The 26,070-nt window shown below is 38.6% G+C and overlaps 2 protein-coding genes across 2 annotated transcripts in view; both read right to left on the bottom strand.

Annotated features, from left to right (window-relative positions):
• LOC131780362 (deleted in malignant brain tumors 1 protein-like) overlaps nucleotides 1–26,070 on the bottom strand; it is a 91,563-nt gene that overhangs the window by 22,971 nt on the left and 42,522 nt on the right. The window lies entirely within an intron of this gene.
• On the bottom strand, nucleotides 6,436–24,857 carry LOC131790193 (uncharacterized). The gene is made up of 22 exons (XM_066165920.1): nucleotides 24,714–24,857; nucleotides 22,047–22,312; nucleotides 21,360–21,639; nucleotides 20,457–20,743; nucleotides 20,162–20,314; nucleotides 19,769–19,816; nucleotides 19,327–19,423; nucleotides 18,755–19,079; nucleotides 18,082–18,156; nucleotides 15,984–16,028; nucleotides 15,232–15,264; nucleotides 14,780–14,821; nucleotides 13,991–14,359; nucleotides 12,151–12,183; nucleotides 11,788–11,823; nucleotides 10,636–10,839; nucleotides 9,931–10,053; nucleotides 9,178–9,525; nucleotides 8,775–9,000; nucleotides 8,116–8,268; nucleotides 7,801–7,940; nucleotides 6,436–7,318 (listed from the first exon to the last, which is right to left on the bottom strand). Exons 1-22 carry the CDS (start codon nucleotides 24,840–24,842, stop codon nucleotides 7,086–7,088), a joined length of 3,645 nt encoding a protein of 1,214 aa, XP_066022017.1. The 5' UTR covers nucleotides 24,843–24,857; the 3' UTR covers nucleotides 6,436–7,085.

Genomic DNA, 26,070 nt, shown 5'->3' with positions numbered 1-26,070 from the left:
TATGTCCAAATGTGGTATCAGTAGCTGTTTTTATAAACTTGGGGTCGAGCCCAAACCTTCAAGCACCTAGATTGCAAATCTGTCAAAAGACGACAAAAAAATAACTATGATGCCTATATTGGCAGGTAAAATGGGCTTAGTCACGCATTTCGAAGTAAAGTAACAATCACGAGCAGGTTACAAATCAACTGAAACATTCACCTCAAAACATTAAAAGAACGTCAGAACAATTGTAAAAGCCGAAGAAAAAAAGAGTTGTGAAAACCAGGAGGAGATCAAAGCGGACTGTTGTCGAACATAAACTTAACAAACACCAGACCAATGTTAGTCTTGTTGATATCAATTGGATCGAACTTGAAAATTTCAAAGTTTTAGAATTTCCTCGCTCATTAAGTCCCCGTGATTTCGGCAATGTGATTTCTACTTTTCCAGTTTTATTTTATGAGTTCATAATTACTGATAAGAAATACGCGAGGAAGCCGGTTTATCCGGTCTACCGATTTTGATTTTTTCCAAACAGCTGTAAGCGTGTTGATGAACGCCGCGACCTAGTGCTGACAAACACACGTTTGGGAGGTTCATCAGACGAATCCTCATCGGACACTTCTTCATTTTCGACGAGTTCGTCGTCAGAGTCGATGTCACTATTATCGCCACCTTTCAACAGTCGTTCAATTCCATCCGCTTCCTCTTGAGAGAGCTTGTAAGATCTCAACCGGAAGCATCAGTAATAATCTCGTAAGTACGCACGCGGTCTATAATGGTGTACGGTGAGTTCCTATCGTCTCGGTAAGCCTCAGAGAAAATGAACTTGTCGCCAGTGTCACTGTTGTCGAGCCACAAAATGTGCATGACGTTGTCAGTAAACACTAGTTCATTTCCCCTTCTCTCCTTAACAAGGAGATCCTTTAAAAGCAGGGAAAACCCCTCCACTGTTCTCTTCTACGGTTGTGCTTTACAGCGATCACTTCCTTTGACTTGAAATAGACCTCACATTGCAGTAACGATGGCAGTTCTCGTTCTTGCTGTAACGCGTCATTTTGTCCCTCCATCAAAGCGGTTGTTTCAATTTTGGAAGAAGGCTCACGTTCTTGAAAGGAAAACGTTATGGCGTAAGGAAGATGGCCAGTGTCTTCTTTGCTCTTTTCCCTGACAGAATGATGTCTAACACTTCTCCGTAGAGATGTTGCAAAGTCCCTCATCTCTCTTGTTTCTTCAAGGGTCATTTTCGCTATTCCTTCTTCAATCAACGTTACAGGTGGCTTGGGAGGAGGGGAGGAATCCATGACTTTCTTCGGGTAATAGCTATTAGGGCCAGTGAAGTAATGGAAATGACCTCAATACATTCTCTTCTCAAGTTAACTGACACAAGATGCGCGTACGAGTGGTGTGATAGTAAACATATTTAACTGCTGCGTACCTTTTCTTATCACAAAACTTGATCATCAAAGCAAGTCCTTTTTCTGAGACATAAAATAAGTCGATTAGTTGTCTTTTCCCAGCAGGGACGTGCGAGATTTTGGAAAGGACAAAACAAAACTAAAGTAGTCTGCAAATAAGTTACTCTAAACTTTTGGTGCTAATCTAAGAAATGACATCCTTCAAAATCAATTTCCCCAAATTTCTTTTACTATTACTCGATCATAATCGTTCTACAAGGGAACTGCTTTACTTGATGTGGACGTAGTAGTTTCTCAATGGCGATGTGCGCCACTTTATGATCATGATGCAAGAAAATGTCTTACTGGAATTCTCCGATTATTTCATCGAAATACGCATACAGCATAGAAATCTATACCTCGATTTATCCTTCCGGCGTCTTTTCGGTGATCGCGACCTGGATAGGGAAAAAGAAAAAAGGATGAACAGTCCAAATAAAATTTGTACTCATGTTATGAAGAAGTTTATTCGAAGTTTCTGATTCACTTTTCATTATCGTCATCATCGTATCATAAATCGATCTCAAAATCTGTTTGGTATGACCTGCTGGTTGACCGCCTTCAACGGCGCCGTCTTTCAGGTGACCAGGAACGTTTACCGATGGAAAATGTTCACCATATCCAAAGCATTACCCCTTGCGAAAACCGATCAGACACATCCTCGACAGAGATAACCACCAAGCAACTTCCACGCGAATCAAACGTCAAACGATGCCATAACAGACATTTGATAAAAAATCTGTCAAGCTGTGAAGTTGTCGTACAACTCGAAACACTTCCAGCCGGAAGTTTTCGCCGGGAGACTTTTTGCGTCTCTTGTAGTTTTACTCTGTACATTGTTGATTTCACTTGAAAAAAAGCTTCTGAAGATATATCAGAAAATATATAACCAAGACAATCGAATAAGAAAGTGGTATTTGACATAGTTTGATGCTACTCTGGTTTGCAGATTTAACGAATGTAACCGAAGAAGTTACAATTCATAGACCCAACGTTTCGACACTCCTGTCTAGTGCCTTCATCAGGGGTGATCTAAACGCTGCAACAAGAGGTCCTTTTATATGATCACTAATTAGCTATGGGTGGCCGTCACCACCAAAACTACAAGGATGTCAAATAGAGTTGGACTATTACGTACAACGTACAACTACAACAATTACGGTGTCCGCACTAGCCTTCCTTATTACGTGATGACTACGGAATGGGAAAGAGCACAGGGAATATAAGTATGTATGCGCGCAAAACCAACTCAGAAAAAATATTACTCTGGCAAAAACTATTCGGAACGGGAAAAATCCCTTTAACTGTTTCCGGTCCAGACATGTAATCTACGTTTGATCGACAAAATAAAAATGGAACTTACTTTTACTATCACTGCACCCAGGGAAAAAATTAATAAACAAAGCAATATAATGTACACCTCTTTAAAATAATAAATATGTCTTCTATTAGCTTACTCTTATCGTCCGGCACACCAATTAAAGCATTCCGATATCACTTTGATCGAAAAATGTCAAAACAGATCAACACACACAATATTCAACTTCTCACGTACTCCTCCAATGTTCAAAGAGCCGTTGAAGTTGGACTCTCATTGAAAAGTAAGCGTGAGTCGGAGCAAGAAAAGAGAGCAATTGACATTTAATGCACGTCATAACACTACTTAATACTATAAACATATTCAGGCCCACCAACGCGTGCAAACTGTGGTAAACCAAGAGGCCGGCAAACCGTGGTAGAATTCAGTCTCGTTGCTATTTTAATTGACGCTTTCATGAACGACAACGAATAAGTGCGATATCAGCAGGGGAAAAAAAGAGGAGAAACTTACCGAATTGGCTCTGTTTTACGGCAAAGCGAAGTGAAGACTATTCCATACAGCGACTACGCAGCTGATGACGTCATGCCCCCAGCAGATCGCTGTTCCATTTGCGGTTTGTATTTTTGGTGGTTTCGGTGAGATGCCTTGGCGGCCGTCACCGCCAAAAATACAAGGATGCCGTATAGATCAGCAAATACAAAGATGGCTTAAGGATCAGCTGCAGGATAGCATAGCTAATAAAGGAATGGCATGGCCTTCACGTCACGCCACGACGATTCGCCACAACATCGAAATATTTCAAGTAATACTAAGCAATTTAATGTTCAGATAGAGCGTCTGATGTTTTGCAAAGCTATTCGACCTAACGCTACACTATTTGTGTCTACGCTGTACCATTCTACATTACGCTGAGCCATATCACGCAACGCTACACCATTTGTGTGTACGCTGTGCCATTCGACATTATGCTAAGCCACTTCACGCAACGCTACACTGTTTGTATGTACGCTGTAACATTCGACATTACGCTGAGCCATTTCACGCAACGCTACACTGTTTGTATGTACGCTGTACCTTTCGACATTACGCTGAGCCATTTCACACAACGCTACACTGTTTTTATGTACGCTGTACCATTCGACATTACGCTGAGCCATTTCCCGCAGCGCTACACCATATGTGTGTACGCTGTACCATTCTAAATTACGCTGAGCCATTTGACGCAACGCTACACCGTTTGTGCGTAAGTTGTGCTACTCGACGTTACCCTGAGCCGTTTAACGCAACGCTACACCGTTTGAGTACTGTATTGCAAATGAGTGCTAAGCTATTCGTAATTAAGCTAGTCCATTTCACAATCTCATGTTCCAACTCAACATGGGCTACTAGACCGTTTCTCATTTGGCTAAACTATTCATGTTTAGGGTGTTCTGTTTCACGAAGGAAAACTAGAATGTCTATAATTTGGCCATGCCATTCCTTTATTAGCTATGCTATCCTGCAGCTGATCCTTACACCATCTTTGTATTTGCTGATCTATTTGACATCCTTGTATTTTTGGTGGTGACGGCCGCCCATAATTAGCGGCCTTTTTTCTGACGAGGTGTAAATAGGCGTCAGGAAGCAAACCGCCATCGTCACGATTTAAAGGAGCGTTGGCGGAGTTAATACGCCAAGCCTCCAAACAAAGGCGCTGGTGGTAACGCCGATTAGTGGTGATAATTTTAGAATTATCCCACCCAATTGTATGGTTGGTTAGGCATGTATGCTCCGATAAAGCTGAATTTTCCTTTTTGCAAAGAAAAACCGCTTTTTGGTGCTCTTTTAACCGTGTACCAAACTGACGTTTGGTCTGTCCGATGTATTCGCTGTCACAGTCATTGCAAGGAATAGAATAAATGGCGTCGGTTTGTTGTTCTTTCATGACAGGATCCTTAGGTTTGGCGAAAATATGCCCCAAAGTCTGAAAAGGTTTTTGAGCAACTTCAACGTTGTGGCTATTCAAAATTCTCTTGATGGGTTCAGTAACACCCTGTATGTAAGGAATAACAGCAAATCCAGTCGCTGGTTCCCTTTCATCAAGAGCGTTACTATTTGTAACTGGTTTTTGGCAGTTACGGAGAAAAGTTTTTGTATAGCCATTTGCCTTTAGGACATTGGAAACATATTTCCTCTCCTCAGCCTTCGAATCGGGTGAAGATGGTAGACAGCAGCCCCCCTAAGTAAAGTTTGGCTACGGACTTTTTACGGCAAATAGGGTGGTGAGAATCGAAAGCGAGGTATTTGTCGGTGTGGGTAGGTTTACGGTAGACACTTGTCTCTAAATTACCCTGAACCCCTCTGGACACATTTAAATCAAGAAAGGGCAAATGTCTATCCTTTTCACGCTCAAGGGTGAATTGGATCGACGGCTCTACTGAATTCAAGTGCGACAAGAGGCGCTCCGCTACATTTCCGGATACCGCAGAAATAACATCATCGACATATCGTTTCCAGAAAAAGGGTTTAACCGGTGAAGTGGCTAAGGCCCTTTGTTCTACGTCTTCCATTACCATGTTAGCAATGACAGCAGAGACGGGCGGACCCATCGCTGTACCAAAAACTTGTTGATAGTATGTGCCGTTATATGTAAATTGCGTGGTTTTGAGGCAAAAAGACAGCAGATGAATAATATCCTCCACAGGCAAAGAAGTTCTTTGTCCCAGGGAAGCATCTTCTCTGAGTCTTTCCTCCGCAACCTTAACGGCAAGATCAACTGGGATTTTGGAAAACAACGTCGAAAGATACTAATTCTTCACAAGCGTTAAGAGTTTTATCTCTTATGAAATCCGCAAATTCGCAGGAATTTTTGACAGTTTAATCAGTATTCCCAACAACAGGCGACAAAATTCTCGCAAGATAACCAGAAATTGCATAAGTGGTATTTACTATTCCATTGGCATGACTACGTTATTTGTTATTCCGAGATTTCCAAACCCAATTGTTTATTATAAAGCTTTAAAACCCGTTATTAATTATTCATTATTCAGCTTCCACCCCCGATTTAGAACATCACCTTCACTGCCAAACGAAGGTAAAATCAAAGGCAAAAGAATCGGAACAGCTTTAATTCAGGATTCCGTCTTTGGTCTCGAATGACAAAGTGACATCGACTATAACCCCTAAATTAATTGAAAACTCTCTAGGCCTTTGGAAGCGGAAGCGTAACCCGATTGCATGACACGTGCCCTAAAAAGTAGATCAATCACAGGGGGATCAATATCAGTATCTGGGCAACTACCTACCTACCCCTCCCTTAACCCAATAAAATTAATTAAAAATTTGGTTTCTTTGAATATTCGCCAAATTGTAGACTTTAATGAAGAACAAAGGCTAAGTCTCTTCGTTTCTCTTTGTTATTCTGAATCTTGAACCTTCAAAGGTCTAAGATTTCGCCGTCTACCGTCAAAATAGAATTGTTTTATCCACACTCTCAGCAGCTAACTTCCGCTAACAATAGACGCGATGGGAAGGATTCGGGGTAGTAAGACGGCATTTGGAATAACAGCTACTGACCTTACCTGTTAAACGCGGATCAGTGTGTTCTTTCCATCTTTGGGATTCTTTCAAAGTGGTTGAAACATTGTCTCTGTGTTGACTTACTTTAGCTTTTTGTAACACTCGAGAGTCAGTAGGTAAAGTGCACTTATTTAATTTTTTCAATATTTTAAAGCGACTAAAACTAATGAACACAAAAATGCGAATGAAAAGGCAGGTTTGAAAATGAGAAATGATAAACAGCTTGGTTAAAAAGAACTTCTCCCATTCAATTTTGTTTGCTTTCTAAAAATTGCCTTTCAACAATGAAAGGTTCTTAAATTAAGGTACAGCTCAAAGATCTATACAGTTTTGGCTTACATATTCTTAAAAACATTCTCTCTATATATAGATGAAAGTGATCTATCCGGAGTAAGGCCTGCAGTCTGTAAGAGACTGCACACTTTAAAGGTGTAAGTTAACAAAAAAGTTACGTAAGCTCAGGCTAAATTGCCCAGGAGTTGGATGAGAATGTTTATTTCTATTAGAGGTTGCAATGAAAACACTCAAACCTCGTAACTGCCATAAGAAATTTCTTGAACAACATTTGTATTTGCTGCTTGATAAGGAGATAAGTAAACAATGCAGGCTTCGATTGTTCGAAGGGTGGATAACGCTTTCTTATTGGATAAATCCCTATCCAGTGGATAGCGCAGTACGGTTTATACTCACTTCTCCACTGGTTAGTGATTTATCCGTCGGACAGCGTTCTGTCCTTTGAGCAAGTGAGCCCTGAAAAAAGCTTATATTTAGAAGGAGTCTTCTTGTTCGACCATGTCTTCAGGCTGAACGTAAGCATTTCTTCTGCTTAGTTGTTCATCTTGGGTTGCGTACTGGTCTCCAACCTTGTTTCTGTTCATGAACCGTCGTGCCATGCGGTACTTGACAAATAAGACAGCCAATGCAGCAACTGCAACTAGAGCAAATCCCCCAGCGCCTGCTACGCCACCAATCAGCGCAGTTTGCTTGTTTTGACCTGAGTCTGAAATTTGAACGCAGGGGAGGAATCAAAGCTCAAGCGAGGACCGAAGAAAGGGAAACATTTGAAATTAAACGAATAGCTCAGTCTAATTTGCCTTATTTCTGTTAATGAAATTAGTTGTGGAAAAGAGAGAAGAAAATAACTTAATATTTATAAGCAAGAAACTAAAATCAACTGTTAACTTGATTTAAAATCGCCTTAGTTTACCTATTTCCCAGTCCTTTAATACTCATATTTTTATTTTTGACAATAGAAAAAATGAAAATGCGACTTACATATTAGGACCTGACTTTCTTTTTTTAAGCTGTGTTTTGAAAGTTTTCCTCATCATCATTATCATTTTTGAACCAGTGACAAACTACCCAATTTGAAATTTAGGCAAGACAGCCGGCGTTGTTGGCATGTCTTACACAAGCTCTGCAGTATTTGAGAAAACTTTATCTATTTCAATCCCTTATTTTTCACATTATATGTGAACTTGCCTCCTGGTTCTTCGTCCTGTTGAAATATTAGTGGTCCTCGTGTCAGAGTGACTTTGGTAGTACTCTCTTCATGTTCTGTTTCGTCACGGGTAACATCCCTCCGCTTTCTATTCTTACTTCCCACACAACTTCGGGTGCACCTGTCAAAGTTGTTTAGGAAGATTTGAATGAGCTTCGAACGCCTTTGTTATATTGTGAGTGATGAAATCATATTGCACTCAAATTTCTCAATCGTGGCTGTGATATTCGTCAGTGATAGATGTTTATTCGGCATCACCTTGCCTACAGTGTTTCTGTACGAGTTAGTTAACTCACCTGGAGTTTGGAGAGTATTTATGACAGGCCAAAACTTCGCAGTGAATGTACACCTGATCGTAGTCCTTAAAGAATCTGAATGCTCTGATTTTAAACTGCTGGTAATTCCTTTGGGGATCAAAGTTGTATTCCATGCTGGTATCTTGCGGACATCTGTTGGTAGTGAAAGTAAGAAATAAGTTGAAATTCATGCGCGCATGTAGAACATTTTGCTCATTGTCACTTCAGTCTGTTTCTTTCTAATTCACGCTGCCACTAGAAAACTTCCTTAAGAATATTCTGGATAATTATAGCTTTCAAAAGCTTGAATATTTGGTAAGGAAATGTAAAAAGGATTTTGTTTTTGTGATATAACGCCTTTCCCCAGAAACATGATGTGATGATGGCCTATATGGTCCAAGTCCATCCGTTCATTACTCCTTAGAATCAGTAAAACGTTCGAAGTTGTCCTTTAGTAACGCCGACCGCCTCCATACTTTGCATCACGAATTAAGCATTCGCAGCACAGGGGACTACAAAACCTTAAAGCATATAGATGTCATATATATAGAAAGAAATCTAGGTGATATGAAATAGTGAATCGTTGATTAAATTGGCTGAAACCTGCGTATTTTTCCAGGAAGACCATTCACACTTATATGTTGGAGTACCATACATACCCGTTCAGTATAATAGAGTATTGTGGCCAGGAGTACAAGCTCCCAGTTTTAGTGGCCCTACATGTCACGGCCATTATCACCAGATCAGCACTGGATTCTACACTGTATTTCACATACAAGTACTGATTGACAGCCACACTCAGGGGGTAGTCCTGCTCAGTATAGGGTGTGGCAAATGACGAACTCTTGTAAAAGTCAATTTTAAAGGTGAAGTTTCCATATCCAGCTGGAAAGCGGAAAAAGATAAAGTCATTTAGCACGTAAACGTGATAAATTGAAACAAATCTTCATTCCGCTGTAGACATAAAAGGATGGCATCTTCCTGAGAAGCAAAGTACCTAAGCTAAAAATGCATGTTGCTGATTTGGAGTGATCAGAACGAGAGCTGGAAAGTTTCATTTACCTTCTGTTCCAAAGTGTAGATGCTGAGGCTTGAAACCCAGGTTGACCCATTTCCTTCTCGAATAACTACAATAAAATGGAATTTTGACGTCATGTGATCTAGTTATGACATTGTCGATAAGGACCACCTCCGTTCGGATTTCATTCCAGAAGATAAGATCATCTTCAGTATCGTTCAACAGTGTTCCGCAACCATTCAAAGGAGTGCTGATCAGCAGATGGGTGTCATTCTGTGTGGCTTTACACGAGGAGTACCTCAAGTGTAGTCGGGCAACGTCAAAAAATGGAAATGTCTTCTTTTCTAATGCAACCGTTATAATGTCACTGCAGTTAACAGAAACACCAGGTTCTAAGATGAAATTAAAAAGCAATAGCCTTAAATTTAGCAGGATTTAAATGTGTCCCAACTACTCGTGCGTTATCCATAATAACTTTGAGATGGTTAAGTCACAAAAAAGTACCATGCATCCACAATGTTTTTCTGCTTTCCTTTCAAATGGGCGAACACATGTGTATCTTTTGGACAGGAGGGATAACAAAATAAAGTCCTAAGACATATTAGTGCTGCTGAAATCTTGTCAAGCCCGCTGTTGCATTGGATAAAAAAATCTTATTTTTCCCGAAAAAAATATACTTGCATTACAGGAACGATCAGTCGTCTTTCGTTGTTGATCGTTGTTTATCCCCATTCTTAACAAAGGCAGAATTTTCCCTCAGTAGTCATATGCAGAAAGTTTAGTTTAGCATTCCTTACCAACACAAGTCAAATTGTTAGCACCCATACTGGTTCCTTCCGGACAGCCGCAATAAAATGATCCGGGGATATTGTAACAATGATGGCTGCAGCCACCATTACTGATCGAACATTCATCAACGTCTGCGCAAAAGGGAAAAAAATAAGTTATAAAATTAATTGAAGAGAAACACACAGCCACCTCAAACATTCAAATAGTAAGCTAAACTTACCATGGGCACTTAAGGAGAACGGAAAGCGCGCACGAGAGGAGGAGAGCAATTAGGACAATTCTGAGGTCTATATGGTTAATCATAGGAATGAATAGCATTTAATTTTGTTCCTTACAATATCACCCCTGAATCACTCACAGAGGTAATAAGAATAGAGGAAATGATCACCAACTAAAGAAGTCACACAAATTCTCCTTGTAAACACACTAAGAAATGTATGTAGAACAGTATGGAGAATATGCATTCTGATGTATGGGTGTAAAGGGCTCATTGATCGGTAACCTTTGTAAAGTTTAAAACGACCGGCACGCGTTAAACGCTAAATTGGGATTTAAGCTGAACATCAAAAACACAACGATCTGCTATTTCAATTGCGCACGTGTTGAAAACAGAGTCTTTTTTTGTTTTTCTGTTCTACGAAAATCCATAGCGAGACTATGAGAATGTATCTAAAAAAAAATCTCAAAACTTATTTTGGTAGAATCAATTTTACCTAAGCACGATTTCCCGTCTGCGGCCAGTTGGTATCCACTAACGCAAGAGCAAGTGTAACTTCCTAACGTGTTGTGACAATTTTGTTCGCATTGCGCCGGTAAATGCAACTGGAACTGGGAAGGATCTGGCTGGACATTTACACTTGAAACAGCATAGAAGTTCGTTGTCATTGCAGAGGCAGGTGCCGGTTGGATTCCGTGCACTGCAAACAAGCATAGACAGTTCTTCTATTGTTATTTTTATCCTCACTCACTTAGTCCGTTACTGTATTTGGTGTATGCGGTTAAGTCTTTCAGCAATAACTAATTAATTCAAAATTTTAATTGTAAATTTTTTTACTTATTGCATCGTCTTTCAGCGGTTTCAGTTATTACTAGAGTTCTAGTCTCCGCGCAGCATTAGATCTGGTTGTTAATTCTCCCCTCTGGTTGCTACACAGAATTAGATGTAAGATTAAGAGAGCAACTTCTTCCTGATAAGTTTGAGTATACTCATAACCTGTTTGCTGAATGATGTATGGATATTATAGGGAGAAGTTATATAATAATCACACCTGGGAGTTAAAGGATTAAATGTTTTAACGCCAAATTTGTTGATTTTGCACGAGTGTCTCCATGTCGGTTTATTCACGAGTTTTCGTTTTGAACACGTATTCTACCTGTTATTACGTTCTTGTTGTCCTTTTTCCGTTCAATTTTCGTTTACCTTGTATTGTATCACTGTAAATTACTGTTAGATTTAGGTTATTTTTTGGCATATTTTAGAAATCAATGGAAAAGTTAGTATATGCTGATAATTTACAGGTGCATTTGTTACAGAATATTTTCGAAACATGATCATTATGTGACGAATCGGAGGTTTAAAAAGAAATTTCGTTTGGGCGAGAAAGTTGTTTAGATATTTGGCAAACTTCGACACCTATTCGGAGCATTCGGAGTTCTTTCTCTCCGAGTATGCTGTGTCTTTAACTAAGTAACACCATCTTTTACATTGATTTAGTAGTCAGCGGAATTGTTTACCTCTGAACTGAGAGCTATGTAGATGGCTCCAATTAAACTACATAGAAATTCATACCATGCAGCATCCAAATTAACACCTTCACTTTAAATGTTATAAGGGTATGCCTTGATTTCTACCACACATCACTTACCAGGAGTAGCTGGGGTGACAGCGGCAATAGAGTGGGCTTTAAAAAGCAAGAATAAATAAGAATGGCTGTGCTAAGTATTGACGTTCATAACCACTAAGTATAAAAATGCATAATTACATTGAGAAAGACTGTCAAACCTGTTACATTTTTAGGCTAAGACACAAAACATACTTTGTGGATCATTCACCCAATTTTTCTGAGACGAGTCTTTCAGGTAGGAATAAAGCATTTTAGAAATGATAGAGCGTCTTCGATTTAATCCTACACATGCATTTCAGTTCCTCCTGATTACGAAGAAATCACAAAAATCAATCGGAGTAGAATAGCTGAAACTAAATTCATGTTAAAAGAAAAGATACTCACAGGGTGTTGGTGCGATACTAGTTGTGTTTAGAGCTGAAAATAAAGTAAATGAATATTCATTGAACATCATTATGTCAACCACAAGCATAGTACCTTTAATTTAAATGTAACTTACGTTTTCTCATAAACGACTACAATCTGGGAGATTTATTCAATGATTTAACTGCTCAGAGAGATGTAAGCCTCTTTTATTCAGCTATTGATGGATTAAGAGTGTGTCCATGAGAGCACCGGTCAGTCGTGCTACATGCTATCTCACCGATTTCAATGAAACTTTGCCAGTTTTAAGGGTTTACGGCCCGCTGCTGGTCAATATGTTGGGTCCAAGTAAACCATCCAAGTGATGAATAATGATTTTATTTCGGGAGTTCTGTATGGAAATGTTCGATGGCGGTAAGTGACAACGACAATACTATTTTAATTTTATTTTCGGGATAGTGGCACAGTTTTTAGTTTGATAGAGCTATTGATATTTGCTCTCAAGCGAGAGCGTAGAATTTCTCGTTTGTAGAAGCCGAAGTTGTAACACACTGGAACTTGTAATAATGTCAGCCAACACGCAGCGTGTGACTTTAAAATCTCCTAAAATGAGCAATGATGATGGTTTATCAAATTATAAACTAATGAATGTTTTATTCTGTGCAAAAGCCATATTTGTTGATTTTAGCAAATCTCCAAAGTAATAAACGACGTAAGAAAGAAACGCTACGATTTTCCAATCGATTTTTCGCCTACATACATCTCTCTAAACGTGAAATTTTCCATTCCTACGAAAAATCTCGAAAGTTTTCCCCTTTTTTTAGCTTTCTTGATCAATCATCATGTATGAAGAGCTAAAAATGTAGGTTTATCGATCAAGTGACCGGCCAGAGCCAGAATTGCGTGACACGTGTAGATGAGAGAAACTTGTCACAGCCGTAGATTTTAAAAAGCATCCAAGACAAAAATACAATAGTGCCCAAAGATTTTTTTGATGGTTTTCAGAGATGAAATGATCGATGATAAAGGGGAATTAAGATTAGTGTTGTAGCTTTCTGGCAAGGGGAGATATTTAAGCTCAAAGTTGTCAAATATTTGGATGAACCGAAAAGTCTACAAACACAGTCGTTTATTTACCTCTGTTGATTGACAAGCCGTCAATCCAGTCGACCGATACTTGCTACGGACATTTACTAAAAATGTAATAATATGTGTGCAAGCCCTCAGAGTAGTTGGTTAAATAGCATCGCAGTGAAAGCTTTAAACATTTTACCTATTTTGAGGCGATTTCCTTGGTGAAAACCAAGAAAAGCCGGGGGTGGTCTATCTTCCCCCCGGAAAGAAACCAAACAGAAGCCACTTTATCTTTCTGAGTTTTGGGTAGACCTTTAAACTGGCAAAGGTTCATTAAAATTGGTGAGATGACATGTAGCACGACCGCCTGGTGCTCCCATTGACTGGGATTTCTAGCTTTCCTCCTTTAATGTAGGCTAGTAACCTAACCACTTATCGGTGAAATAACAGTTCTACTTCTTCCTCCTATTGAGATACAGGCAAATAGAGTATCTCTTATAAACTCGTTCGTTACACGTTATACGTTCTGTCTCTACAACCCTCATTCTAATCTCTATCCCAAGCTCTGTCACGGCTTTACTTTCTTTTTTGTGTGTGTCAGTATGTGGTCGCTCCTTTCATTTGTCTGTTTTTCGTTTTTCCCTGTTTGTCCATTTGAATATGTTTGCTGTTTGTCCGTATGATCGTCTCTGAACTATCTGTCTGCCTGATATTTGTATGTCTCTTGCAACTGTCTGTCTTTTTGTCTGTTGTTTTTCTACATTAATGTTACGCCTGTTTGTCTTACCTCCACCATTACCACAATAACGAAGGTGACAACCTCGCGGGGGCACAAGCTCGTACACGTAGAAACCGCTGCAGTTACGAACACGGATATTGGCAGACCACAAGCAACAATCAGAACCCCAATGGAAACACACTTTAGCCGTGACAATTCCATCAGTTACTCGTGGGTGCGAGCCATTCAACCAACCCGGTGCATGGGTGCCACATCGATATTGTCCTACACATGACGTGGGCATCTCTGTTCCCGCTGCACCATCAAATCGGTACCATCCAAACGGTAAGAAGCGATCACATTTGAGATATCCGTTTAAGCGGTAATCGTAACCCATGCTTCTTTCTGCCTCTGTTAGGTGTGAGTAATTATAGCATTCTGAATGCAAAAGAGGAAAAAAAATTGATAAAGAGAAAAGGGACGACAACATCAAAAATGAGGTACATTACTAATTATTAACATGGCCTGACGATGTTGAAAGCCTTAAAGTCGTTATCACACAAAAAGCTTTAAAGCAAGTCAATTGTGCATCGCTGTTTGTTAAACTCTGAAAACAGCTGCATAATGATAATCTAGCGAGCCATTTTGATAAGAGTGTCCAACCAATCGCATAAGCTTTTAATCAATTCTTTTAAGCCAACGAAAATCCCCTACGGTCCACATATTCAAAGAAACTGAGTTCTATTCCGCTTTACCTAATAACACCATAAGTTGTTATTACATGAACAATCTTTTTTTTTCAACAAATATATACTCATTTGATGGTAGATAGGATAAAACAAAGGGTTGAATTACAACCTGAAGGAAATGAAGGAGCTGCGCTGGCGGATGCCCATGGAGCTGTGGGGAAAACAAAATTGGTGAGGCTTCCTCTTGCATTCATCGAATTCACTATCAAGAGTTACGTCATCACTGAGTCTAAACGTTTTTAGATAAATTTAAAAAATTGCAAGATTTCGAACACGACGATTCCAACTGGTAAAAATCTTTAGTTTACAGAATCTTTGTTTAATTGTATTTGCCAACTCCAACCCCTTTGGTAAAAATTGTTTTTATCTTTTTGCTGTTGTTTGTTCGATGGTTTTTTATTTGTCCATTTAAGTCATGCCTTATAAAGGCAAATTTCTTGCTTTGCAGTGAATTTAGTAGAAAAAGTAGTCGTAGTATTATTAATGATGATAATAGTATCGGTCATGGTAGTTGCAGAAGTGGTTGTTGTAGTCGTAGAGGAAGAATAAAACAAAATATACCAGCTGAGGTAGGTGTTATGCCTTGTGAGATATCTGTGAAAAGAAATAGAGAGGTATTGTTATCACGTTTGCCACTTCAGGAATATTTTTCCAAAGCTTGTTTATTACTTACCCAAAAATATGGACATATGCTATTGTACCGAATGTGCTGTAATCTCCTTATCGCATAATTTTTAAAAGTTTTATGTCAGACACAACAACCTTCATCGCAATTTTTTGAACAGGGAGACATGACAAATGCCATTAACCTCATACGCCAGATGGCAAAGATTTCTTCCCGTCCTGGATCCATCTCTAGGTATGTCTATCTAACCGGTCTGTTGTGTTGTCTTTTGCCTTATTAACTGTTTATTAAAGAGGTGAGGTTTTAAGAAACTGTGGTGATGCGTCGGTAGAGAAATGTATCAAGATAGTTTGGTTTCATCAAATGAGTTGATAATGTAGATTGACCGCCGGAAAGAGTTTCTAAAGCTGACATTTGAATCGTTTGCCCTTCGTCACAGCAAATTGTCCGTCTGTCTGTCTGCTGTCTCTCAGTCAGTCTGCCTGCCTGCCTTCCTATCTTTCGTTCTGTTTTACTTGAGTGTGTCTATTAGAATGGCTAGAATAGAGAATCTATTGGGCTGTTTTGAATACTGCCGGAAGACACATGTAGATTTTCTTTAAGAGAATTTAAAAAACATGTATAATATGATGAAATCCAAGAACAGCATTCACAAAAAGACAAAATTAAAAAGAAAATAAAGAAATACCTGGAGAAGGCGATATCCTGGTTGCAGTTGACGTAGAGTTATTACCTGTAAAAGGAAAATGATAATCACGTAAAAGCTTCGAAGTTGACTTCCACCAGGAATTATGCCGAGACAGATGTTATTAACAGTTGTGTGATTTTAGTCAATCTGCCTCTCTGACTATGTCTTTCCCGTGTATAAGTCGAATTTAATTAGATCTGTTCGTAACTAAATCCCTCAAGTGCCTATTTTGTCAGGCTGACCGCAGTTTCCCTATCTCTCTTACCTTCTCTATGTCTACAATAGAAATAGTGGTGGAAATAGTAAAGGAAATACTAGCGCTAGTTGTGTTGGTCGTGGTAATAAATTAGTGTTGGAAGTAGTAGTGCCAGTGGTAGAAAAAGTGGTACTGAAGGTGTCATAGTAGTGATAACAGTATAGCCGCAAGGTGGTTGTGATGTTAGTGAAAGTGGTTGTGTAAGTGGCAGTTGTATAAGTTAGGGTTAGCGGTAATGGTAGGAATAGCATTGGTGTCAGAGGGTAGGTTTAGAGGTAGATGGTAGTGATAGTGGTGGTGGAGTAGCAGCGGTGGCAACAACAGAAACAAGATAATCACCAGCTAATACTTGTTGTGCTCGAATAGTCTGTAATTGAAAATAAACACCACAAGAAGTTCCAAGCAGGAATGATCATTTAACCGATATGACCCCTTTGCTCAGGTAAGAAAGCGTTTGGCACACCGACTACCACCTCTGAGTAACATTTTCTTTAGTTAGAGATACACTAAAGTACAGGAAATGGTTTTGAACCTGGGGGTTCAAGACTGATGATGACGTTCGCTTAGGTTAATTGTCGAAACGTCAGTCAGTAGTACCGACAACAGTCTTTCTCAGAGCTACAGAGGATTAGCTTACACTATCATACACTATAAATGTGATAATGAATAGAGAAAAAAAATATGCGATAAGTGCTAAGTCTTGCAAAAGTACTTCAAGGGGATCGATATTGCACATTGAAATTCGAAGGAATATAAGCACAATGAGTAAGTACTATTTCTATTACTTTTCTTAAGCTTGCACCAAGTATGACAAAATACCATCCTATACCAAAGATGAATGATAAATAGTTACCAGAAGAAATGCGAAAGGAATAAACCAAGACGTTTACGCGTTAGAAATGTCTGAAGTAGAAATCAGTTACAAAGTTTACTAATGAAATAAAATTGAGAATATTACTCCCACTGAAAAGAGGGTCTCAATGGGTGATGACTTTTAGGGCTAACGGTTAAAATTTTGGCGATTTTACGGCTAACGCGTACGGTTAATATCATTCCATTTCTTCTAGAAATTTGTCATTAACGGTGAACATTGTTTACGACTAATGCTTAAAAACTGTCAATTTTTTACGCCTAACGGGTAAATTTTTTGGCGGTTTCACGGCTGTCGGTTAACCCCATTGAGACCCTCTGTAAAGTCAAGATTCTAAATTCTGTCGAAGTCTCCAGCTGTATTGACCATAAAGAGACAATGAGTTTCAGAGAGATCCAAACTGAAACAAAGGAAATGATTAGACTGAAATGGTGTGATTTTCAATTGTTTTGCCGGGGAGTGTACAATAATAGTAAATTGTGAAGATCATCGAGAGAATACAAACTTGAGACCATTCAAGTTGTACATCTTGCCAACGATCCGAAAACCGGCAAACTTTAAAACATGTAAAGTTAGCGAACAGATGACAAAAAAGTGTGCTCAGGGCTCTCTTTGGCGGATTGGAAGAGGAGGTCAAAGACAAACGAATGGAGAACCATTTCACACCAGCCCCTAAGAGAGGAATTCCGAGAAATCAGCTCCTTAGAAACCACTGCCACAGTATGCCAGGTTCCACAGGAAGAGAATGATAATCTAGTTTTGCGCATGTATAGGTGAGATTTTGTTTCCAACTCAGTCACGATTTTAAGGTAGATCATGTTCCCAGAACTGCAGGGTAAGTCTGCTCGTTCCGATGATCCATATAAATGAATGATAATCGAAACATTACGCTAAAGGCCTCATTTTCCATTACTATTTTAATTAACATGAGAAAGCATCACAAAAACTATGGTACCAGTGGATATTTATACCTGAATTTTGGGAAAACACGTTGTACCACCAATAAGAACGTTTTGACCGATGATGTCCGCCGCATTCGTCTATATCTGCGAACAGAAAAGTAATTTTGTCATGGATACTCTCGTTAAAAAAATCTAAACTTGAGTTTATGCTTACATATAAAATATTGAAATGGTTGCACTATTTGAATTAATATAATTTGTATTTTGAGGCTCTGCTTGATCTCATTGAATGTTTGTTGTTTAACTAGTTTTCACACTCAGACAGTAGACATCAGAATTTCTGCGCAAAGAATGGTGTAATATTAAGAGTGAAAATAGAGACTGATCTTTACTACTTTAAACACTAGGATATCGCGCAATGATGGATCATAATGCAATTTCATTATAAAAAATCATCTGGGAATGGGTAGCACATATTTCATTGAGTCAATTCCAACACTTTATCCTTCATGCACGTAAGAATTTCAAAATAATTATAACAAAACCCATTTAAGCCGAAAACAATCATTCTCACTATATATTTACAGGCTTGGTACTAAAGTTTATCCTATTAACAGATGGCTTTTATTGCATCGGTTAAGATTGGAGCATGGATGATGCACTCTCATATAACACATACCAGACCAATGTAGGGCAAAGATACCGTGTACTTTTTCACTAAATACTACAACAGCGGACGTACCCTCACACTTTTGAAAACTTGGAGAAACCAGAGCATAACCAAGAGGGCAGACACCATCTACGGGGAAGGCCCAGTCTATGAGTGAGGTTATACCAGGTGTTGGTGGACCATCATACGAGCAGCCCTGCCCAACTACTGCACCAGGATCTATCAAGATGGCATATGAACCGTTCATGCTCAGTGCAGCCTTAGGGGTGGCAAAATGCAGTACTGTGCGGTTATTGTCGATAATAACGTAACCAGAAAGGGCATTCACTTTGAAGACGGTAACACCATTTGACTGCAGAACCAATCGGATGAATGCTGAGCTTCTAGGCTTCTTTATCTGCAAAAAACAACGTTAATCGTAAATTCAAGTATATTCTAATTTTTTTATATATGTTTCCCTAACCTTTTGAATTCCCAAGATCTGAAAGCTAGTTCTTCCAAAAGATGATTGTAAATCTTTTTGTGGTTTCCTAGTATTGAGGATCTGGTGTGATATTTAGGTAATAAAGCTTTACTTTAAATTTTCCAATGAAGGATTTAAATACAGGTCACTCTTCTATAGGAAAGAATATAGTGTTCCTCACCACTCTGTCAAAATGAATACTCCACCATATTAGTCCAGCTCCAAACTCACTTATGGGGCTTATTGGCCTTCGTGTACCCAAAATAACATGAGGCGTACTACCTAAAAATAATTGAGTTCCTATATAAATAATGTAGGAAATGATACATGCTACTTCACAGGTAAATGGCTGACGGACTTAGTTGGTATGCATTTTATTTAATTTTTTTATCATGATATCATTATTATTACTTTTATTATTTTTATCATCATTGCTTTTATTAACACAGATATCATTATTCATTGGTTTTGCTATTATGTGTGCTTATTTGTTCGTTTTTTACTCTGCATTGAAAAAAAAATTGGACAAGACAACTCTTCGTCAGCATTAAACATTAATGGAAGAAAAGATTAGACAACAAAAGCTCAAAATATCCATTTTTCTGAAAATATAAACGCTCTACTTACTTAGCCCCACAAGGATCGTGACACAACGCCATTCACTTTGAACTCTGGAAATTGGAAATGAAAGCAAAAATATAAACAAACCAACTTATGCAACATGAACTTTCTCATCCTCCTGTAGATTAACTTGATAACCTGTAACAAATTGTTTTTCAGCTAGTACTCGAGTTTCTAGTATGAGCATAGAGCTCCGCTTGTTGGGTTAGAAAATACTGCCCGACATGCACAAGTTGGATTCCAATGAAACACCATTAATGTTATGGTTGGTCGTGACATTAATCATTTATACTGATGAAAACTTGAAATAAGTCAATCTTACTTAGCAGCTCATCACATTCTGATTTAAGCTACAAGTTTTTTTTTTTATATATACATATAAAAGAGCATCTTACCCGTCTGAATCTAAAGCTTGAAAGCAGAACAACTGCTGCCCAACTTGGTTCTTATTCGGATACCACGTGACATTCTTGTAGAAAATGCCTCCGTGGAAGTTTAATGAGGTAGATTGCATTCCAAATGGAGAGCTTGTGGTTATCTCAACGATACTTAGTATATAAAGAAAAGAGTCTTTGTTAACAGCAAACATGACATGACAAGTAACGCTCCTTTGGATATGCTACATATAGTTCATGAACGAAAAAGACAAGCTCAGATGCCTTGGACTTAATTTCAAACTTGAATACTTACTGTTTAGCAATGTTTGGATGCTGCACTTCAATTACTGCTTTATATACTGAACCAATCTGAATCTCTGAGCATTCACCATTTTTAGGTGTGGAAGCAGTAAAAACAGGTATGTCTTGGCAAGAACCAGATCCAACGCTTATTATGGCAAGAAACTGCAGTGGCACAGCACTGAATGGTCTAATGTTATTGAAGTTTGTGGTTCCAGCTGGAAAGTCTTCCAAGGTTAAGGTTACTGCGTAAGTGCCCGATGCTCCATATCCACCTTTGTAAGTTAAAACACAGTTTTTCTGCGAAGCAAAGTATGGAAGTACCATTTAATAGATACTTGAGGTATATAGATGTTGTTCTTACCACATTTTGACGCAATCTCTGATCTATTACTGAACAGTGCGTCTTACCTCCAGTAGATCATGAGTGAGAGCCAATAAAAATGCACATAGATTTCAAATCCTTATATAAAATCGTTAACAGTCTAACCAAGCAAATTCCCAGAAACACTGAAACGTAAGCGTTGGATCGCTACCGCTAATATATTCACACCAACCCTGAACATAAAGTTTGCGTTTTCAGGCAAAATTGAGGTACAATTTGGTACAAAAAGTATAGCAGGTTCTTCTATTTTGTATACCCCTATTCTTTTTTAAATTTAGTTGTAATTTCTATTGGATTTCTGAGTATCACTCCATTTACTCGGTCGTTGTTTTACTCAGAAAGCTCTCATGGGTCTGCTAAGAATTACCGACTTGATCCCAAAACAAGACTAAATTTACTTTTCAACTGAGAAACTTTATCCGAGTTGATTTATAGAGAAAGTCCGAGAGATTGCGTTCTTTAGCGTTCTTTAGCTTAAGTTTTGTACTTATGGATTGAGAAAAATTGTAAGGATAGAGCTTACAAATTTACCTCATCAAGTTCACCGTGAGGGAAGCTATCTCTTGGTATGGAGGACTCGGCGTCGGTTGCCGAACGGCATTTCACAAAATCGCCATCTGGATCTTCAACTGGGATTTTAAGAGACTTTTGACAACCCTGTTGAAACCGTACAATAGCCGGGCTCCTGGAGACTGGAGCTGAGTTGATTTTACCATTATCAGATCTTCTAGAAAGACTTATATTGGTAGCTATCAACCAGGCTGAGTTAGCATATCGCACAAGATTAGAAATCCAACAGCAACTGTAGTATCTGTCGACGAGACGTGAAAGAAAGGTTTGTGAAAAAACAGAAACTAGAAAGTTACCTTGATTTGGGAGGACAGGCCACTACAACAACGAAACTGAACATGAGAAAGCCTTATACACTAGTCAGCACACCAAAAAGTTAATAGGAATGGAAGGAATAAAGAGTAATTAATAGAGTGACCGAGTGATCGATGGAAGAAATGAATTTTGGGTCATTATAACAACTCAGGAATGGCTTTCAGCCATTTTCCGCGTTAAACACAGGATATCAGAAAGATACTCCAATGTTGAGGAGTGATTTTGGTCATTGCAAACGACTCTTAATTGTTCGAAGCTCTTCGCTGCCTTAAAACTGCGACATTCTAAAAAAAATTAAGTTGTCTTGTATTTCTTTTTCTCTTAATGACACACCTCACATTCCACTCAAGAATGCCGGACGGAAAAGTGTAGGTGAAGTTATTTTCCCCCATGGACCAGTCTTCATCGCGACTGAAGTCAGTACAGCGAAAGCCAGTGTCAGCAATATTAGTGGTCCAACACACTGCATTTAAAGGATCGCTGCACTTAGCTCTCCAATAATTGCCAGATCCAATAATTCCTCCTACTTTAGTTGTGTTCTCATCACACTGATATGAAGAAAATGACCTTCGAAAAGCCAGACGGAAGGTAAACCGTATCTGGAAAATAATTAGAAAGATATCATGCAAAAAAGCTAGGTGATTAAAAAATCTGATTCCCCCTTTGCAGTCGCCCGATTTTGTTAATTGCTCATGTGATTAAAGAACGAATTAGACTCCAATCAGTCCTATTACCATTATTTATCACACATAAACAGAAAGCCACTTTACGCTGGCGATATTTCAAGTTAGGTGGTCAGAACCTATCGTCAGGTACGAAAAAAACAGTGGTATCAGTGGAACCTAACACCTAAATAGAAATAAAAAACCGATTTCCCTTGTGTAGCCTTGTCTACCAGACATTTTATTTCCTTCTCCATGTCCTGGAGGCTTCTGCAGCCGTTAGTCGCTGTGCAACTATTGTAAGGCGAGTATATAGTTTTAACTAAAAAACAATCGTTGATTATTCTTTTCTGAAAACGGAAAGTGTCAGTGAATTTTTGCCACCGATGCATTTTGATGAGGGGGGCGGTTTCATTCTTCAAATAATCCTCCGTTTCATAACTTTTCTCAAAAGACAGTTCTTCAATGTGCTTCATATACACACATTTCAGTAACTAAACACAGTTACCCTTGTCGTGGAAAGTTTGAAATCAATGCCTATAGTAAAAAAGGTCAACCGCTAAGACGGAAAAACTGGAAAGTTAACCAAAATTGGGTAGATGTGGTTAAGAAAGCTTAGGCGCCTGGAGGTAAATTATGAATATGACGCTAATACGTCAAATGAATAAATAATTACAAAAACCGCGGTCTTTCCAAGAAATGGCCACAGTTGGTTGCGTCAAGGAAGATATATAGTGATTCTTACTTGGCTGAGTATATCGTGCACAAATAAGTAAAATAGTAAAAAAATTGCATAATTCAAGCAATTGCAATGAAAAAGAGTCGGATTAACTCCGTCGAGCTCAATGACAGAAGGCCTTTGAAAATTGAGCAAAATCTTGACTTGATGATAATTCGCTTGTGTAAGCGTGTGGAGAAACTTATGAATATGAACGAACAACCAGTGAGAACGCGACTTTCCAAGAACTGGACACAGCTGGTTGAGTCAAAGGCAGAACGAACGCGATTTCATCTTGGCCAAGTATCTCTTCAACGTGAAAAAAAATCAAAGCAGGAATAGAAAAATACACAGTTTAAATCTCAATAACATGCTGCTCCTTACTCGCTAAGAGATTGTGAAGTTTGCACATATCAAACTTTGGGTTGGGATTTTGCTAACAATGGCACGATTTTTTTATCCTTTTATGGGCATTGTCATTGTTGACAGCTTTGAGGCTCTTTTGTTATAAGAACAAAGGTTTGAAAGAACCGACGCGTATCCGATTTCAGAGCGCGAGATTCACTGAATTGTGCCGCACTCTTCAAAAGAGGTGATTCAGCAGATGGACAAAAACCAATTAAAGCAATTACTACTAAGGCTTGTTGCGCACAGACACTCTAACAAAAAAAAAAAACAAAACAAAACAAAACAAAATTATAAAAATAATTTTGATTAACATAGGCGTACAAAAGCGGGTTTTTCTTTCCAAAACACAAGTCTAAAAATACATGTAGAAATGTCTACTGACTAACTGCAAGAGAGTAGATCACGGTAGTTCAGAAATATGTAGCACCCGTCTCAATAAAAAAAAAGGCGCATCGAAAGCCGTAAAAAGATCGGGGGATAGCAAAATACAAACGTATAAGCTAACTGTTTCCGGCATTCGTATGCCATTAAAACCAAATCACAAAATATAGCAATAGTGCAACATACTACTGATATTTATCAAAAAAGAAAAATACGCCCATTGAAGTTTGAATCAGTGCAGGAAGCAAATTTCCTTCAATACCAAGATTCGTAAAGTCCAAACTTGTCTATCGATAACCTAGCCATGGAGTCAGATTTGTTAAATATTCCGACCTGGGGCATGCCTTCTTCAACACGGAGGAGCCATGACTAGAAAAAATAAATACCGCCACATGGAGAAGAGGAATATTCTTTTCTATAATGTGCTTTCCTTTTTAATGTGCTTTGACGCACAGTTTGGTCTCTTAAGAAACAAAAGTTTACAGCACTGTTTGGTGAAGTGTTTCAAGAGCTTTAAATTTGAAGGTCTTAGTAGGTCTTAGTAGGTCTTAGTAGGTCTAAACAAGGCAACAGCCAGTCGCTCTGAGCAGTCTGTAGTGAAATTTCTTCACCTCACATCAGTAAATATTTCGGATAAAACTTTCATTTGCAATTATGCGTTTGCAATGTCTTATTTACAAACTGAAGACAAAAACCAGCCTTACACATATAAAGGCAAGTTCATCAAATTGAATTTTAACTTGTACCACCAAGGTTTTATATACGACATGCAAAAACGGTAGACAACAAATCTCTGAAATTAGCTCAGCAGCGTGCAATTAGGGACCATACCGTGTTGTTATCAGCATCAGTCGGAGCAAAGCTCATGAAGGCATGTCTGAAGTGAGAACCTTCTACTAAAAACGACCATAGCACGAACAAAAGTAGGCAAAGAAGGCGCGTGAACGTATAAGGCGTCATCTTGGGTAGCCTTCCGTTTCGACTGACCCACTCCGAAAAAAAAAAAGGAAAAATTATATAACAACTAAATCCATTTCATCAGGCACGCTAGGTATGAGCCTAAGTTGAATCATGTTGATTAAGATTACTCGGGCGTATCCAAGGTAATCAAAAGTCTCGAAGCTATTCAATACACTATTACCTTTTCTTGATAAAATAGGGATGCATTTGTTTATTCATTTAATGTTTTTTCATTTTGTTAAAGTATAGTAGTTTAAGGTACAAGCTAAGAAATCACTTATGAAACGTAGGCTTATCTAATTAATTCGGCACACTTTAAATGAGCACAGTTACTTCGGCATGAAACCTCACAGGAAGTTGAGTAGATACCGAGCCGAATCATTTCTTTCATAACAACACATTATGTGTTTATACAGCTCATGTTTTACTTCTGTTCAAACATGAGTGAAGAGAAAGCTTATGATATATACATTTCACAACCCAAGAGAATGCAAGAAAGGTTGTTTGCCGCACATGCAAAGTAATCACTTCTTTTTTCTCATGGCGTGGGCATTAATTACATGTTTAGTGTGTGAGAACATTGTCGCCCCAGCTCGAAAATTCATATTAATTAGCTTCAGGAAGCACGTTTTAATTTCAGCTATGCATAACTCAAGAGTTTTATGACTGTCATACTTCAGTCTTCAAATCATAAAAAACATATGTTAACTTTTTCCCTCAAAATGTATATTTTTGGAATGCGAAGAACTAACTGCACCTGGTCTATACTGCAAGGCAATGTATCTACTTGAGACGAGCACCTGCTGTGGTTAAACACTTTTATTAAGTCATGTCCAACGTCACGTCCAACGCTTTATCTAGCAGTGCAGAGCTCGATCGAGAAAACTAATGAAATCACTCGGTGTAAATCTAACCCATCAGACACTCCATACCTTAAAATTATTTTATCGTTCTACTTAGCACGATTCTAATGAGCTGTTTTTAATACCCCACTTTTGAAAAGGAAAAGACTTAAGATAAACTCGCCTAGTCAGGCAGTTGTAATGAGAAATGCAACTTGAGTGCTTTTCGATTTAATAAATTTCGACCTTGCCATGCAAAGTGACCTCAATCTGCGTTGTTTGCATTTTGACTGTTCATCCTCATATCTTCATATCAAGTCGTCATGATACATCAACATTTAAACTTGATACAATATTGAAGAGTAGTGCCTACCACTTTGCACATT

This window comes from Pocillopora verrucosa, chromosome 4, assembly GCF_036669915.1.
Source record: "Pocillopora verrucosa isolate sample1 chromosome 4, ASM3666991v2, whole genome shotgun sequence".
NCBI classification, from domain to species: domain Eukaryota; kingdom Metazoa; phylum Cnidaria; class Anthozoa; order Scleractinia; family Pocilloporidae; genus Pocillopora; species Pocillopora verrucosa.
This window is presented reverse-complemented; position numbering and strand designations above follow the sequence as displayed.